Source organism: Mustela lutreola, chromosome 9, assembly GCF_030435805.1.
Source record: "Mustela lutreola isolate mMusLut2 chromosome 9, mMusLut2.pri, whole genome shotgun sequence".
Taxonomy (NCBI): Eukaryota; Metazoa; Chordata; class Mammalia; order Carnivora; family Mustelidae; genus Mustela; species Mustela lutreola.
The window spans coordinates 57,554,341-57,573,208 of NC_081298.1; the positions used below are offsets into that span (position 1 = coordinate 57,554,341).

The 18,868-nt window shown below is 42.3% G+C and overlaps 1 protein-coding gene across 1 annotated transcript in view; it reads right to left on the reverse strand.

The window, feature by feature from the left end:
- Positions 1-16,815: 16,815 nt before the first annotated feature.
- The window catches only part of SULT1C3 (sulfotransferase family 1C member 3), a 29,672-nt gene continuing 27,619 nt past the window's right edge, over positions 16,816-18,868 (reverse strand). The window contains exons 6-7 of the mRNA XM_059133201.1: positions 18,471-18,651; positions 16,816-18,237 (exon numbers count right to left, since the gene is read on the reverse strand). Coding sequence (XP_058989184.1) covers positions 18,125-18,237; positions 18,471-18,651 — 294 coding nt within the window. The 3' untranslated portion in view covers positions 16,816-18,124. The remainder of the gene's footprint in view (positions 18,238-18,470; positions 18,652-18,868) is intronic.

Genomic DNA, 18,868 nt, shown 5'->3' on the forward strand with positions numbered 1-18,868 from the left:
TATCTATCTATCTAATTTAATCACCTCTTCTTTATCCATTCATCTGTCCATGGACATCTGGGCTCTTTCCATATTTTGGCTATTGTGGACATTGCTGCTATAAACATTGGGGTGCATGTGCTCCTTCAAATCACTATGTTTGTATGTTTTGGATAAGCACTTAGTAGTGCAATTGCTGGGTCCTAGGGTAGTTCTATTTTTAACTTTCTGAGAAAATTTCATACTGTTTTTCACAGTGGCTCTATCAGTTTGGACTCCCACCAATAGTTTAAGAGTGTTCCCTTTTCTCCATATCCTCACCAACATCTGTTGTTTCCCGAGTCGTTAATTTGTTGTGAGTTGTGAGGTGGTTTTGATTTGTATTTCCCTGATGCTCAGTATGTGCATTTCTTCATGTGCCTGTTGGCCATTTGTTTATCTTTTTTGGAGAAATGTCTGTTCCTGTCCTCTGTCCATTTCTTGATTAGATTTTTTTTTTTTTGGGGTGTTGATAAGTTCTGATAAGTTTTTATAAGTTCTTTATAGATTTTGGATACTAGCCTTTTATCTGATATGCCATTTGTAAATATCTTCTCCCGTTCTGTAGGTTGACTTTTAGTTTGTTGATTGTTTCCTTTGCTGCGCAAAAAGCTTTTTATCCTGCTTAAGTCCCAATATCTCATTTTTGCTTTTGATTTCTTTGCCTCTGGAGATGTGTCTAGCAAGAAGCTTTTGTGGCCAAGATGAAAGAGGTTGCTGCCTATGTTATCCTCTAGGATATTGTGGATTTCTGTCTCACATTTAGATCTTTCACCCATTTTGAATTTATTTTTGTGTATAGTATAAGAAAGTGGTCCAGTTTCATTCTGCATGTGGCTGTCCAGTTTTCCCAGTACCATTTGTTGAAGAGACTGTCTTTTTTCCCATTGGAAATTCTTTCTTGCTATGTCAGAGATTAGTTGGCCATAGAGTTAAGAATCCATTTCTGGGTTCTCTGTTCTGCTCCATTATCAATGTGTCTGTTTTTGTGCCAGAATCATACTGTGTTGAGGATTATAGGTTTGTAATACAGCTTGAAGTCCAGAATTGAGATGTCTCTAGTTTGGGTTTTCTTTTTCAACATTACTTTACCTATTTAGGGTCATTTTCTGGTCCATAAAAACTTCAGAATTGTTTGTTCCAGCTCTGTGAAAAATCCTGTTGTTATTTTGATAGGGATTGCACTGAATGTGTAGATTGCCTTAGGTAGTATAGATCTTTTAACAATATTTTTTCTTCCAATCCATGAACATGGAATGGTTTTCCATTTCTTTGTGTCTTCCTCAATTTCTTCCTTACTATTTATTTGAGTGCACAAGCAGGGGGAGAGGTGGAGGGAAAGGGAGAAGCAGGCTCCCTGCTGGATGTCGACCTCGATCCCAGGACACTGGGTTCATGACCTGAGTTGAAGACAGTCACTTAACTGTCTAAGCCACCCAGGCACCCCACCTCAATTTCTTTAATAAGTGTTACATAGTTTTCAGAGCACACATCTTTTACCTCTTCGGTTAGGTTTATTCCTAGATACCTTATTGATTTTGGTGCAATTGTAAATGGGGTCAATTCCTTGATTTCTCTTTCTTCTGCATCATTGCTAGTATTTTGAAATGCAACTGGTTTTTATGCATTCATTTTATAGCCTATGACATTGCTGAATTCTTGTATCAGTTCTAGAAATTTTTGGATGGAGTCTTGGGTTTTCTACATACAATTTCATGTCATTTATGAAGAGTGAAAGTTTCACTTCTTCTTTACCAATATGGATGCCCTTTATATCTTCTTGTTGTATGATTGCTGAGGCTAGGACTTATAGTACCATGTTGAAAAAAGTGGTGAGAGGGGTCATGTTCCTGACCTTAGGGGGTAAGCTCTCAGTTTTTCACCATTGAAGATGATATTCGTTGTGGGTCTTTCATATATGACCTTTATGATGTTGAGGTATGTTCCCTCTATCCCTATATTGTGAAGGGTTTTTATCCAGAAAGGATGTTGTATTTTGTCAAATGCTTTTTCTGCATCTATTGAGAGGGTCATATGGTTCTTATATATTCTTTTATTAATGTGATGTATCATGTTGATTGATTTGTGGATGCTGAACCACTCTGCAGTCCAGAAATAAATCCCATTTGGTCATGTTGAATAGTCCTTTTAACATACTATTAGAGCCAATTAGCCAGTATCTTGATAATTTTTGTATCCATATTCATAAGGAATATTGGTTTGTATTCATCAGGAATGTTGGTTTGTGATTCTCCCTTTTAGTGGGGTCTTTGGTTTTGGAATCAAGGTAATGCCCAGCTCTTTTGGTATAAGGTTAGATGTAATGTGGGAACCACTGGTATAGACCAAATGGGTAGAGAAATGGAAATATGCTGTAGTGGCTTTTTAAATAAGGGGATACTTTTTTTGCTTCTTGAGGAAGGCCTATATTGCATATACTTCCCTCTTAGGACCACCTTTGCTGCATCCCAAATGTTTTGAACTGTGGTGTTTTCATTTTCATTTGCTTCCTTGTATTTTAAAAATTCTTCTTTAATTTCCTGGTTGGCCCATTCATTCCTTAGTAAGATGTTCTTTAACCTTCATGTGTTTGTGTCCTTCCAAGTTTTTTCTTGTGGTTGACTTCAAATTTAACCTTCATGTGTTTGTGTCCTTCCAAGTTTTTTATTGTGGTTGACTTCAAATTTCATAGCACTGTGTTCTGAAAATGTGCACAGTATAATCTCAATTCCTTTGTACCAGTTGAATGATGATTTGTGGCCCAGTATGTGATCTTTTCTGTAGAATGTTCCATGTGCACTTGAAAAGAAGGTATATTCTACTTCTTTAGGATGAAATGCTCTGAATATATTTGTTAAGTACACCTGATGGACCAGTGTGTCATTCAAAGCCCTTGTTTCCTTTTTGATCTTCTGCTTAGATGATCTATTGCTATGAATGCTATGAATGCTAGTATTATAGTGTTATTATAGTGTTATTATTAATGAGTTTCTTTAAGTTTATTATTAATTGATTTATATATTTGCTACCAAATAAGGGACATAAATATTTACAACTGTTAGAACTTCTTGGATAGACCCCTTTATTATGATATGGTGTTCTTCTTCATCTCTTATTATAGTCTCTGGTTTAAAATCTAGTTTGTCTGATATAAGGGTGGCTACTCAAGCTTTATTTTGACTTCCATTGGCATGATAAATGGTTTTCCACCCCCCTCATTTTCAATCTGGAGGTGTCCTTGAGTCTAAAATGAGTTTCTTGTAAGTAGCATATTGAGAAGTCTTTTTTTTTTTTTTTAAATCCATTCTGATACCCTATGTCTTTTGATTGGAGAATTCAGCCCTTTTACATTCCGAGTAATTATTGAAAGATATGAATTTAACTACGAGGTGCCTTGATGTTTTTTTAGAATCTATAATCTTGGGTGGAGATCGTTTGGCCTCTAGTACATGAATGCTGGTTCCATTCACGAGATTGGGAAAATTTTCATGGACAACTTGTTCCACTATATCTTCTAGGCTTCTTTCTTTCTCCTCCCCTTCAGGGATTTCAATAATTCTGATGTTGGAATGTTTCATGGCATCATTTATTTCCATGATTCTGTTTTTTGTGGCTTCTAAGCTGTTTGTTCCAGGCTTCCTCCTGATCCTTTCTCTCTATCTGTTTGTCCTCCAGATCACTAATTCTATCTTCTGTCTCAGTTACCCTAGCTTTGAGAGAATTTAGATTAGATTGGAACTCATTGAGAGCATTGTGAACCTCAGCCCTGGTAGCTTTTAGCTCTGCCCTAACATTATGAACATCATCTCTGGTCAGCCCTAATCAATTTCATTTGGTCATCCATGGCTTTCTCCAACCTAGCTATTGCCTGGATAATTGTTAGCCTGAATTCTCTTTCCGACATATTGTCTATGTTGATAGCCGTTAGCTCTGTTGCAGAAGGCCCATCCGCTGTATTTTTCTTTTGTTGGGCATTCCTCCTCCTAGTCATTTTGGTGAGAGATGACTGAATGGATGTAGCTGGATGTATCGACTGTGGTGCTGTCAAGGTGCACCCTGGAACACTTCTGAGTAATCAGGATTCCCAACCCAAATGAGAGACAAAAGAAAAGAAAAAGAAAAAAAAAAAAGAGAGAGAAAGAGACACAGGAAAAAAAGGGAAGATAAAAGAGAAGGTTCAACCCAAATGGGCCCCAAGGTAAGACTAATGAAGTATACAAACAAAAACAGACAAACAAAAAGACTGATAAAAGTATATGACAAGAGAAAAAAAAATATATGCATATAAAGGAAGAACCTCATCAAAAAGAACCCCAAGTAGAAGATTTATGTACTCTCAGGACAAACACAAAAACACAGAAACACTGGTGGAAGAAAAAGATGGGAGAGTGGTTATAAATTCTCAGTGTGGGCAAGGAAGGTTGTTTTGATTCTTCCTGGATGTATCTTGATATCTTTGTTAAAGGACTCAACTTTCCTAAGATGAAGGGGGATTAAAAATTGGTTTACCTATAGGGGTAGCATTGACTGGGGAAAGGGGATTACCTTGAAGTTTAACTCTATATGAATATTAGAAAATGAAAATAAAAAAGGAATAAACTAGACTAAACTAAACTAAAATTAAAAAAATTAAAAAAATAGAAATGCAAAAGAAAAACACAGGTGTATGTATCAAAAAGTTCAGGTTAGAAGGTTATTATGGAATTTGATGTACTGGACATCTCACTGTGATGGTAAATAGGTTAAAAAATCATCTATATATTAAAAAAAAAAGAACCAGAATAGTGGGAACGAGTTAAAAATAAAAGTTGTCCTATGAAGTAGTGGTGGTTGTTCTCTTGTAGTCTTTTTTTTTTTTTTTTCTTTCCTGGTTGGTTTTCTGGGGGAGGGGCCTGCCACATGGGTTTTCAGTCAGTGATGTTCCCTGAGTTAAGTCCTTGTGCCCCCCTCAAGGGGGTGGGCTCTGAGGAAACAGGATTTTTTTCAGGCTTTTGTTCTCTGGAGGTTTTTATGTTTGTTCACTTTTTTTTTTCTCTCGCCTTGACTGCTTTTGATGGTTTTTATAGGTTAAGAGGAAAGCAAACTGCACCCTGACCTCCCTCTCAGAGAGAAGCCTCAGCCTGGTCCCCTGTGAGTGCTGCAGAGCCCATATAAATTCCCCCTTGTCTGCTAGCAGAGTAGGTTCCGAGTTGCAGTCCCTAGGGATGCAGAATCTTCTGCTTGTACCCAAAACCACAGCAGTGGTGGCTGTCTGGGCAGCTCCAGACCACCAGAGAGGTTCAAAGCAGCGATCGCACACTGAGATTTTCTGGCTGGCCTGGGCTGGTAGTGCCTGGTCTTTCTGGTCTAAGAGCACCTGGCTTGCGTGCAGCTCTCTCAGGGGAGGGTGTGGGTCATTCACGTGTCTCAGGCTCTGAAACAATGGCATGGGTCTAAGAGTGCTGGGGCTTGGCCTTTGTGCACCGTTCTCAGGGGAGGGTGAGGGGCGCTTGTGTCTCAGGCTCTGCAGGATGGCTTGGCCTTCTGCCGGCTGGTGAGGTTCCCAGCCCCTCACAGGAGCTGGACCCCACGTGTTCTCCGGCGTGCTGGCAGCTCAGGGACCAAGACCTGGTTTCTCCGCCCCACTTTCTCTGACTCAGAGCCAGGGGAGGTTGTCCTGGGTCCGGGGACTTAAGCCCCTGTCCCTAGCTGCCCCAATTCCCAAAATCTCCACCCCCCCACGCGATCCTTTGAATTTAGTGTCATGTATTACATATAAAGTCACTGTTCTTGTAGGTTGTCTTTGTTCCTTTGTAGTCTTTGTTAGTTCTGGTCTCTCTTTCCACTCAGAGTCCCCTTCAATATTTCTTGCAGGGCTGGTTTAGTGTTCATAAATTCCTTTAGATTTTGTCTTGGAAACTTTATCTCTCCTACTATTCTGAATGACAGCCTTGTTGGGTAAAGTGTTCTTGGCTGCATATTTTTTCCAGTTAGTATATTGAATATATCATGCCAGTCCTTTCTGGCTTTCCAGATCTCTGAGGACAGGTCTGCTGCCAGCCTTATGTATCTACATTTGTGGGCTAAGGACCTCTTCTCCAGAGCTGCTTTAGAATTTTCTGTTTATCTTTGTAATTTTCAAGTTTCACTTATGATATGTCATGGTGATGACCTATTTTTTCATTGTTTTAAAAAATATTATTTCTTTATTTTGACAGAGAGGGCACACACATATGCAAGAGAGCACAAGTGGGGAGGGGAGGAGGAGCAGAGGGAGAAGCGTGCTCCCCAGTGAGCAGAGAGCCTGATGTGGTGGTCTATCCCAGCATCCTGGGATCTTGATCTGAGCTGAAAGCTGACACTTAACTGACTGAGCCACCCCGGTGCCTCTATGTTTTGTTGACTTTGTTGGGAGTTCTCTGTACATCTCAGACTTGACTGCCTGTTTCCTTCCCCAGATTAGGGAAGTTCTCAGACACAATTTGTTCAAACAAAACTTTGGCCCCCTTTTCCCACTCTTCTTCTTCTGGTACTTCCATAACACTGATATTATTTTGCTTTATGGGAATTGCTGAGTTCACTAAGTCTAGTTTGTGATCTAGTAATTTTCTTTCCTTCTTCTTTCAGTTTCATTATTTTCCATAATTTTATCTTGTGTATCACTGATTCACTCTTCTGCTTAATTCATCCATGTTTTTATGGCCTAACTTGGGACTACATCTTGGTTGTAACATTTTAAATTTTGCCCTGACTAGATTTTAGTTGTTTTATATCTACAGTAAGGGATTCTCTATTGTCCTTTATGCTTTCTTCAAGCCTAACTGGTATCCTTATAACAGTTGTTTTAAATTTTGTTTCAGACATCTTACTTATATCTGTATTGATCAAATCGCTGGTTGTGAGTACTACTTCCTGTTCTTTCTTTTGGGGTGAATCTCCCCATCTCATCATTTTGTCCAGAAAAGAAAAGAAGAAAGAAAAAGAAAAGCAACAAGAACAAAAACTAGATCCTGGGTGTGTTTTGGTCTGCTTGTTAAGAGAAACTAGATCTCAAAATAAGAAAAAAAGAAAATATACATGTAAATAAAATAAAATATAACAAAAGGAAACAAAAAATAAAATATGTGAAGTATATATAAAAATAAAAATTAAAAAAGAATAAAAAAGGATTAAAAAAAGAACATAACTGAACAATAATAATAAAAAATGAAGATTAAAAGTTCAGAGAATGCTATTACTGTTTTCTCCCAGAGCTGAAGTTTTGCAACCCTCTATGATCAGTAAACTTGGTGAGAGTGAGTTGTTTGTGCTGGTCTTCTGGGGGAGGGGCCTGTTGGGTTGATTCTCAGGTAGACTTACCCTCATGGAAATGGGCCTCCAGGGTGCAGAGGCAGGGCTCAGTGTATGTGGCTCCGGATTCCAGTAGGTGATACTGTTTTGCTCCCTGAATGCTTTCAGCATTGAATTGAAGGGATGAATATGGCAGTGCCCAGTTCTCTAGCTCTGAAGCTGAAAATTCGTCCTCCCCTCCCTACTCTTCAGTGAGCTCTAACAGAAGAGCAATCAACCACTCTTGTCACCCTGGTTTCTGTCAGAATTCTGTATTCATTCTGATTGTCTGAGCTTTTAAGTCTCAGGCACAAGACTAAATCTCAAAACTCCAAATTTTTAGGACTCCTGTGGTGCAGACCCATTCTGCTCCTCCTGGGGGAGGGGAGACATCTGGCCATGCTTCTGCCTTTTGCTGGACCCCTCCCAAGAAAGGGGTGGCAGGACCATGCAGCAATTTGCAGTATATGGAAACAGAGAGCAGAAAGCCAGCACCTAGACATACTATTTTCAGCCACCTTCCCTGCTCCTGTGCCTGGGAACAATGCCGCACTTAGGCATCACCTGTTCTTCTTGTGACTCTGTGGATCCTCCTGCTATCAAACCTGGGATTCCACCCTACTTCACCACGTGAGCACCTTTAATCCAGGCACTTGTTCCACTCTAGCAGATTTCTAAAAGATCCAGTTTTGCACTCCACTGCTTATAATACTTTGTGGTAGCCTCCTTAAGCAGGTTCTCTCCCCTCTGTCATATCCTCAGATATATCACCCTGAATTAAAGTCTCCACACCTTTACCTCCCAAAAGGTGGTTGCTTTTCTACTTGTAGACGTGCAGTATTTGTTTTCTCAGAACTCCAGTTGATTTACCAGGTGTTCAGAATGATTTGATAACTATCTAGTTGTCTTCGAGGGATGAGACAAACTTAGGGTCCCCCTCCTCCTCCACCATTGTAATTCCTGCCCACCTGGAATTGGGTTCTTAATAATTTTTAAGAGCCTGTAGGGATCCTGAAATCAGAAAATGTGGGAACCATGGGTGTAGAGAAAATGGGAGGAGAAATGGAAATATGCTACCATGGCTTTTTTAGTTTCTTATGACAGAGTGTGTGATTATTTTGGTGGTCAATGGGTTACTGTTGAAGGATTTGAATAGAAGAACAACATACTTGGAGATGGTTTTTTTTTTTAAAGATTTTATTTATTTATCAGAGAGAGAGAGGGTGAGAGAGCGAGCACAGGCAGACAGAATGGCAGGCAGAGGCAGAGGGAGAAGCAGGCTCCCTGCTGAGCAAGGAGCCCGATGTGGGACTCGATCCCAGGACGCTGGGATCATGACCTGAGCCGAAGGCAGCTGCTTAACCAACTGAACCACCCAGGCTTCCCTTGGAGATGGTTTTTAAGAGTAATAAGAAATAGATTATAAAATGAGTTGGAGAAACCAGAGTAAAGGCTGGAATTTTAAGGCTGCTCTAGGAGTCCAGGCAAGAGGTTATGTGCTACTGAAGCAAGAATGAGACTGGGAAACAGAAGACCAGCAGAGGTGGACATTACCGGACCCAGCATGTGACTAACATGGGGATTGTTAGAGTGAGATATGAAGAATGCAAGACTTCAAATGCTTATGATGGTTAATTTTATGTGTCAATTTGATTGAACCATAAAGTGCCCAGATATTTGGTCAAATGTTCTGAGTGATTCTGTAGGGTGTTTTGGATGAGATTAACATTTAAGTTGATAAACTGAGTAAAGTAAATTGCCTTCCATCATGTGAGTGGGCCACATCTAATCAGTTCAAGGCCTGAATGGAATAAAGGCGGACTTCCCCTGATTAAGAAAGAATTCTCCTACCTGGTGGGATTTGAACTGGGACACTGGCTCTGCAAGGTTCTGTGATTATATGTACCAATTCTTTAATACATATACTGGTTCTGTTTCTCTGGAGAATTCTGACTAATAAAATTTTGGTACAAAGAATAGTTCTGGAGGAATAGAAAATTTTTAAAAATTTATTTATTTATTTGAGAGAGTTAGTGAGGGAGAGAGAGAGCATGAGCAGAGGGAAGGGCAGAGAGAGAGAGAGAGAGGGAGAAGCAGACTCCCTGCTGGTCAGGAAGCCTGACATGGGGCTCTATACCAGGAACCTGGGATCATGACCTGAGCCAAAGGCAGATGCTTAACCAACGAGCCACCCATGTGCTCATGGAGGAATAGAATCTTAACAATGAATTTTCCAAATTGGCTCTGGGAGTTTCTGGAATTGACTTTATAATTTGATAAGATTTAAAGACAATAATGATTCTATTTAAAGTAGTAAAGAGAAGATTGGCAGCCCATGGCAATATTTAGCTGTAGAGATATACAAAATATCACCATTGGACACACCTAATCAAACACTTGGAAGGAACAAAGATCTGAGCAATCATGCATGTGATATACTCAAACAGTTGTCATTATAAACTGGTGAGTATAATGAGACTGGCTGGTTGCTTGCATGTCACTGGACAAAGATGTTGCTGGATGAAGTGGGGAATGAAAATGAAAATCTTAGGAGCTTGAATTTCCAGCTCAAGAGCTGCATACCTGACCTGAAAGCTTCTATGTCTTCCTTTAAGAAGAATTTCATCTCCTTTAGGTGCAGGGCTAAGATGCTGAAAACCAGACCCAGAATCTCATCCAGCACATTGCTGGATTACAATGCAACCTGATGTAATTATTACAATACAAATGGAATACCCAGCTTCATGAAGTATCTATTGTTAAAGTGAGAGTATTGATGGGAAGGAATGGGACTCTGAAAGTTGGGAAGAGGATGTGTGGGGAGACCTTGGTGGAGCCGGAGACATCGAATCTCTAAATTCTGATGAAACTTCTTTACCAGCTGAATGGTCTCTCTATATCCGTTTGAGGGGATTGACTCTGCATTGCTTAAGGAAAACTGCATTGGCTTTCCCTGAGGCAGTCCTCCTGCAAGATACTGCCGTTTCTCCTCGGGACCCACTCTAGCTCCCTCTGTGCTTCTAGAGCTATAATTAGATTCAAGTCTCAGCAGGGCCTTTAAGAGGAGGCATAGTGTGACCCATGAGGAGATGATTACACTCTCAAAGAAGTACTGGAATTTTTTAACTTATAAGAACAGAAGTATGGGGAATATCTGTAGGGATAGATGTAAAGGTGAGGAGTAATGGTGGAAGGAACATAAAGTTTAATTAAGCCAAATTCATGCATGAGGACCCACTAAGTAGATATTCTGCATTTACTGATGCAACTCCAGGGGTTAGGGAGGGATGCAGCTGTCTCAGTGGTTGCCTGAAGCATGGCCCAAGGCATGAGAAAATGGGAAATGCTGGACTTTCATTGGGGAATAGTTGGATTCTGGGGTAGTGGGACCAAGTGGTGGTACTCAACCACCAGAGACAAAGTGGGTGTGGTTGTCACCAATCAAACTATCACAGTCACTAACTCGGGAAACAAATGGGGGAGCCCTGGTGCACTGCTACAGCCAACTGCTCTGACCTAGAGTATCCAAGGGGGCTGGAGAAATGGAAAGCAGAGCACCTGGCTGGGTTTGCCAACACTGTTGCTGAACAAACTCAGATACGCTCGAACCAAGAGAAGCCAATAACTCAAGAGATAAGAGTTTGGAAAAGAGACAGGAAGAAATTTATTTTGGGTGCCAGCAGTTGGGGGAGGTGGCAGGCTCAAGCCTGAACAACCAATGTCTCTAGCAGCAGGATGGACACCTAGAGATCATGGAGAGAATGCATGATCACCAGTGGGAGTTGGTATGTGTTCAACACATGATCATGGGCAGGGAAGGGGACATGTTAGATGTGGTCTTCTAGGCATTCTGTTTCCATCAGGGCTTTTCTGGTCTGCCTTTGTCCATGTCTGAAGAAAGGGTGATAAGAAATAAACACAGTGGGTTTCAGTTATAGATGAGTTAAATGGTCTTCTCTCTTTCCACTTTTAGCTGTTGGGGGCTATTGTTGAGCAAGATGACTCATTGACAAAGTTACCACAAAAGACAGCTGAGTCAAAGCAGCACTCAGAATACTATGACGTGTAAAGACTTAATGGCATTGGCTAGTTGATTGTAGTGTCCCTAGAAGTGAAACACATAAGAAGCCTGCTAAATTCTCAGTTGATCTGTATAAGCAGAAAAGTTCTAGGTCAAGTGAACAAAGTCTAACCTCATTTGTCAGAACAGAAAGTCAAGGTTTCTCAGCCAATTCTGAGATGTGCATCTGTTTGCAGACCTAGAATCCCATGGAATGAAGGAAGGCCAGGTCCCCTTGAAGAGGGACTCTGGTAAACTATCAAAAATATATCTTTAATTTTCTCCCAGCCTTCCCCAAAGGGACTTACAGCCATTTATTTATTGGGGTAACCATGCATCTGGAAAAAGGAAAAAAATCAGACCTTTCAGGGAATATTGGACACTGTCCCTGAACTGACACTGACCCCAAGAGACCCCAAATATCACCATGGTTCCCCCAGTCAGAGTAGGGGCTTATGGAGGTCAGGTGTTTGATGGAGTCTGTCTCATATCAGTTCCCTGGGTCCTCATACCCATCCTGTAGTTATTTTCCTAAACTCTGGACAATAGGCATAATGTACAATAGGCATAATCAGCAGCTGGCAGAATTTATCCTCATGTTCATTCCCTGATCTGTGGAGTGAGGGCTAGTGTGGTGGGAAAGGCCAAGTGGAAGCCACTAGAACTGCCGGCACTCATGAAAATAGTAAACCTAAAGCATTATTACATTGTTGGAGACATTGCAGAAATTAATGCTATCATTAAGGAAAGAAAGGATGCAGGGATGAGATTCCTACCATATCCCCATTAAACTGTCATATTTGGCCTATGCTGAAGACAGCTGAGCTTGGAGCATGCCAGTGGATTTCTTTAAGTTCAACCAGGTACTAATTCTAATTGCAGCTGCAGTACCAGATGTGGTCTCCTTGCTTGAGCAAATTAACACACTGCCTGGCACCTGATATATGGCTAGTGACCATGAAAATGCTTTTATCTCCATCCTTTATCTTCATAAAAACCACCAGAACATTTGCTTTCAGCTGGGAAGGCTGTCAATATACCTGCACTGTCCTACTTCTGGGGTATAGCAACAGTTCTCTAGCTGTATGTCATACTTTAGTCCTTAGGGACCTTGATCACCTTTCTCTTTCTCAAGATAACACATTGATCAATTACATTGATGATATTATGTTGATTGGAATTATTGAGCAAAAATAGCAACCCCTCTAGACACACTGGTAAAACATTTGCATGTCAGATGGTAGGAAATAAACCAATGAAAATCCAGTGGCTTTCTACAGCCGTGAAATTTCTAAGGGCCCAGTGGTGCAGGGCATGTTGAGAATTCCTTCTAAGGTGAAGAATAAGTTGTTGCCTCTAGCTCTTTTCTCAAGCAAAAAAGAAAAATTTCAGCTTTTTCTCAGAAGTTAAGCATTTAAGAGGTATTTAATATATCCAGAAAATAAAGCAGCATTTTGTCCCTTTAGTTTAAGTGTTCATCTCTTTGGGCATTTTGCCATCACTGTACTTTAAGGTTCTGGTATTTTCCCCCCAAATCCTTCCTGATGCTCTCTTTCCCCACCCCTCTGTCCCCTTTCCCTGCTTCTGTGCTCCATCAGCTTTGTGTCTCAGTAGTGACTCACACTGGGGCCCTCTCCAGGCCATCTTCTCTGGACATCTTGTCTCAGTCCCTCATTTCAGACTTAACTCTTGACTCTGTTCTCTTGATCACAGTAGAACTTGTATAGTAGGCCACGTTTTCCACGGACCCTCACTGGGTGGGACCCCTTACCCTCTGCACCATGGAAGGGGATTAGAGTGTGTGTCTCAGGTTCCAGGTGGTTTCCACCTGAGTGGCCACACAGCAGGTGTTAAGGAGTAGGGTGTGGTGGGAAAGAATGGGGACTTGCACCTGCAGCTGAAACCCTTCCAGCTTGTGTGGCAAAGGCCAAGGCGGGGCTCATGATGCTGAACTGGCAGACCAATCCCTTGTGTGCCCCTACTGCCATTCCTCTCACTGAATGCCCATCCTAGACTGTGTTCACCTGACTACCCAGTTCTTCAGAATGAAGCATTCCAGTGGTGTAGAGCTCAAGGTTCTTGGTGATACCCCATGGTGTGCTTTGCATATGGGACTCAGAGGTGGGTTCCTCCTCACTAAAGTTCTCTGGAAATGGAGCAGTAATTCTGGTGCCGTGCCCAGATTCCTTTAGATTGGCCCCACCAGCCTCTGCCTCGTGTTACAGCTGTATGCTTCCTTCCTACAGGCCTGGGCCTGCTTCTTCACAGAAGGAAGTCTGCCCTTGGGCACTGGGGCAGCTTTGCCCAGAGGCTCTGGGAGCACAGGAGTCTGGGAGTTGATATATCCCCGGGATGGGATGAGGGCAGGAAGTGAGAGCCCAGCTCCCTGCCCTGCCCCTAGGAGGGACTCTCCCAGGAGTCCCTGAGAATGAGGCTGAGGCTGGGACTGTGCAGAATACCTCTCCACCTTCCTTCTTCACTCTCTAATGGTTTCTTCTGGAAACACTTTTTTGAAATGTTGCTTGCACAGGAATCCCCATCCAGGGTCCGCTTCTGGAAACCAACCATAAATAGAGGATGCCATGGGATTCAGGAGAGCCCCGAGAATGTCCTGCTTTGCAAGGCAGCCTGTGCTCAATTCCAGCAGGAAACTGCATCTTCCTACTTCTTCTGGAAGCAGGGTGGTAACCTGACATTCCACCAAATCCCATCTCCTTAGGACCTGAGGGGGCAGTGCTGGGACATGTTTTGTGCTAGCATCCTTGGCTCAGAACACAGGGTGCTGGGGAGAACACTTGAACTTCTATTTGGGTGTCACAGCCAATCCTGTGGACAGAGCTTCATGTGGGAAGCTTGTCCAGCCCACCTTTCTGCACACCTCCTCTCTTCCCTGCTACACATTGCTGATCTTGGTGATGGTCAGGGAGGAGCCAGTGACCTTCTGGTTGAGGCCATGATGGATTGTGAAGTTTTAAGCACAGTGTGGACCAAGCCCTAGCCAGTCCGTCCAACTTTTCCTACCAAACTTTGGACCTGAGCATGACCCCAACAACGACTTCTCCTGGGGGACTGGTTGCCCATAAGACCCTGGCAATGCAGGGGTTCACCGGGGTGACCTAATACATGGAGAACTATCCATTAGCAACTTGCCTCCCTTCCTGATCCTTGACTTCTTGTGGTTAGGGACACTGCTCCCCCTACTGCCTGAAATCTGTTCCCTGTACTTGCTTCAGAATCCCTCCTAGCCTGGTCCAAATCCACCATGGGTCCCTGCTATGCCCACTGGCTTACTCCTAGAATCTGCTTCTTGGAGGTACATTCAGATGAGGTTGGCAGAGAAGACCCCACCTCAGGGCCTGGACATCCCTACTGACCTGGGCCCTCCCTGGGCCTATATGGATGGAAGTACTACCTGCCCAAGTCTCAGGTGAAGGTGGCCTTCCACCCCAAATGCACATACACCTATTGATGGAGGTGCCACTCGCTGATCTTTGGGCAGCAAAGGCAGAAGCTCTGGCAATATCTAGATTTCTGGGGCTTCAGTGTGATCCCACTCAGGACCTTGGCTCTCAGGTTCCAATGTGGAAGCCTGAGTCTTCACAAATATGGATCTTCAGGATGCCTCCAGACTCATTCACATACAGTCCTGGCCCAGCTAAAGCAGGCCCAGAAACTCAGCTTAGAGACTGGATAGTAGATGATATTTCAGGCTTTGTGGGTCCCTTCCTCTTTGTTGATGTTTTTGCAATCTTTTTAAAATAGGAAAACCCTCTTAGCTCCTGGGCATACCAAATGAATATCAATTTGGCTCAGGAACTATAGTTTTCCAACCCCTCCATGACCCTATACTGGCAACCGAGAAGGAAGAGAGAAGGGAAAGGCACTGACAAAGAGGGGATGGGTGCTTTTCCACTTAAGAGTAAACCTCTCGTAAGAAAGCTGGTCATTAGACTTTACTAGTATAAACTTGAATTCCTCCAAGCCAAAGGAAAAAAAAAAAAGGGTAGGTACCTAGAAAGATTTGAGTTTTTACTCCTATGACCTGACTTCCTTTCTCCATCATTTGTCATTAGCATTTAACATATTTGAATTCAGAATATTCCAGCTGAGACAGACTAAATTTGCCACAGATGTTTTGAAGTTCCATTACCAGCAAACCCCACACTTGTTTATTATGAATGAGATGGGAGAGGACAGACGGTACATAGATGCAGAGTAGGGAATGAAGTCCTCTCTCCTGAGGGCAGGCAATGGGCTTGTGCTCATTGGGTTAGGGAAATTGTAGAATACCTAGGAGAAAAGAAGGGCCCAGGAGCCCACGACAACAGGTGGCTCTGAAGGGTGCATGGGCCTGGCAGGCTACACTCAAATTTGGAAAGGGTCAGTTTGTGCCCAGGGCTACCTCCTGCTCACAGACTTTTCCATGACAACGACGTTCTAATCCAGGGCCCTCCCAGGGAAGAACTGCCTTTCTAAAGAATTTCCACCAAGGCTTGTTATTTTTCTTTTTCTAAACGTGCCAATTAGGAAGATTTTGAGATTTGTTAAAAAACCTGACAGGATTCCTTGAATCCCAGGTTGTGATGACACCAATATGAGTGTCCAGAGGAACAGCATAAGGGCCCAGTGGAGCCCAGGGGGAGGTGTGGGCCATGGGCAGGGTTCCATGAGGGGGCTGCCTGGGGTGGGGACCCAAGTCCTCAGCTCTGCTGGTGCCAGCCTGTGGATTCTTAGTCTCATCCCAAGTGAGGTCACTGGATGGTGTGATCTGATTCTCCAGTTTCTCGTTCTGAAGTTTCAGGATTCCAAGGTCAGTGTCATTTCCCACTGCTTTGTATTTTTCTCCTTCTGAAAGCTTGCCTTCAAATTCCCTTAACCGTGGACATTTATGATGTGATCTTGGATGCCTGTAGTATATAGAGGAATGTGTGTGTGTGTGTGTGTGTGTAAATGTGTAACATGTGATTAGAATAAAAGTTATTTAAAATGTACCCATGGGGTTCACTTCATCACTTTCCTCAGAGCAGCTCAGCAGTGTGCAGAAATCCTGTATCGGATTATTTGTCACTGAGGTTAATGATTTTCATACTTACTTTAGAAAGGAGAAAATGATAGAATGCAAACAGGGCTTTGTTCCTGGGTGGGGTTGTTATTTTCCTGTATCTTAAGATTTAGTGGCATTGGAAAGCACCACTCCCACAGGCTGCACCTTCCTGGCATTCTTTTAAAATAATACACTGATCTTCACACTACTTATGTAAATAATGCTGGCACTTTCTTGAGACAGGTTTTCTTGAAAAAAAAAAAAAAAGACAGAACATGATTACATGTGTAGTTGAATAATTTGGCAATCCTGATAATTTTGAAAAGAGCCTCTTTTTTTTTTCTTTTTTTAAGATTGTTTTATTTATTTATTTGACAGACAGAGATCACAAGTACGCATAGAGCCAGGCAGAGAGAGAGGAAGGGAAGCAGGCTCCCTGCTGAGCAGAAAGCCCGATGCGGGGCTCATTGCAGGGCTCGATGCGGGGTTCGATTCCAGGACGCTGGGATCATGACCTGAGTCGAAGGCAGAGGCTTTAACCCACTGAGTCACCCAGGCACCCCCTAAGAGCCTCTTTTTAAGAAGCATGAAATGTGATCTTCATAGTTAAGATTTTCTTGAAGTGCATGTGGTGCTGGTATTTTATTTTATTTGGGGGAGGGAAGACTAATTTAAGGATTTCCCCCCCCCCCCTTTCTAGCCCATCTGAAATATAAATATTTTCTGCCTTCCAGCTTTGTGTTGGCCTCAGAAGTGAACTGTTTATTGTTTGTCATGTGCTGCTCATCAGTCATTCCCACTCTGGCCCTTCTCTTTGGTCTTGAGACCATATCCAGCTTGAGACTGCCTGAATCAGGCACAGCTCACTAGCACTATCTGTGTCTCATAACCTAATACCTCCAAGAGCTGGACCATCTTCTGTGTTTCATTCTTATTGGTTAAGGATAAACCCTGGTTCCCCTTATGCATTCTTCATAGCATTCACTTCTCCTCTGCTTCTTGTTCACTTTCTCTTGTGTTGAAGTTTTATTATTTATTTCTCTGCTTTCATGAATTCTGCGTCTGTACAGCCAGGCTATTGCGAGCTAGTGATGGGGTTATGTCATGTGTCTTTCACATCCCACCATCCCTTCACACGGTCATACCAGGAGCCCCACAGCACTGGAGGGAAAAAGAGAGAAGGGGGGGCATCAATATCTACTTGAAACTTACAAAATGAGCATGGATATCTCAAATAAAAGGGACAAAGGCAGAAGACAAAGACCCTGGCCATAATTCTTATTTGCAGAAGACAGGACTTTTTAATATTTAGGGAGAGAATAAAAAGTATTCTGAATTCCTTGGTTTATATTTCAGCTCTTTGATTTATGGCCACATGAAATATTGTGTAGTGGCCAGGAATCATAATCTTTCCTTCCTCTGCATCACTGCATGGTGCCTAGATTAGTGTTACACAAAAGATAATTGTCTATGTGAATGGTCACGTTATTTAATTTTAAACTTCTACTCAAGACTTTATTTCATCAAACTTCTACCCAGGATTTGATTATACTGGGATGAAGTATATCATAGTGGCATAGAACTGTGGGTAGTGTAGGAAAGATCAGGATTAGAGGATGGGTGTGTGGTAGTTTTAAGTATCCTTGATTATGACGCTCACATGTCTAAAATCTAGGAAGGAGATCCTCTTGCCCTCAGATCTCTGTGCGGAAGGTCAGGGTGCTCCCTGCCATCTTCTTCTGGTAGTCCTTGTCAAATTCTTCATTCTGGGCCACAGTGAAATAGTTCTTCCAGTCCCCAGGCATCCCTGAAATAAGGCAAAATCTCAGAGGTTGCCGCAGGAGTACAGGGAGGAGGGAGCATGCATCCTTGGAACCAGCACAAGAATGGGGGAAAGAAGGAGGTTTGCCTCTGAAAAATTATGCAGTAGTGTCATTGACAGGAATGAATAATGGGGCATAAAACATGACTGGGAAATCTAAGCAGATGATGGATATCACAGAGTCCAATCTGGCACTTGAGAATATAAATCTTACATACCTTTCCTCATAAAAGGGGAGATAGATTGGTCCATGAGGATGGTGGGCAAAGTGGTGTAGTTGGCCATTGGGTTTTGCTTCATTACGTCGAAGGAGGTGTGATAGAGGATTTTATTCAGGACTTCTTCTGGCATTTCTTTCTCTAGGAACTTCAATATCTTCTGAATTTCCCTCTTTGGGTCCTATATGTAGAGCAATTATACAAAGCAAATAAATTTGGGTTTTCTATTACAGATGACATTCTGTTTGAACAAACAATATTTGGGAGGAATAAGTTAAGGGATCAGTTCAAATATATTCAACAACTACCCCTTAGGTGATAACTATGCGCAAGGCACTGTACCATCTCAGTTGCTGCCATGACACAAAGATGAGAGCTGTTCCTGCCCTCAGGAGTTC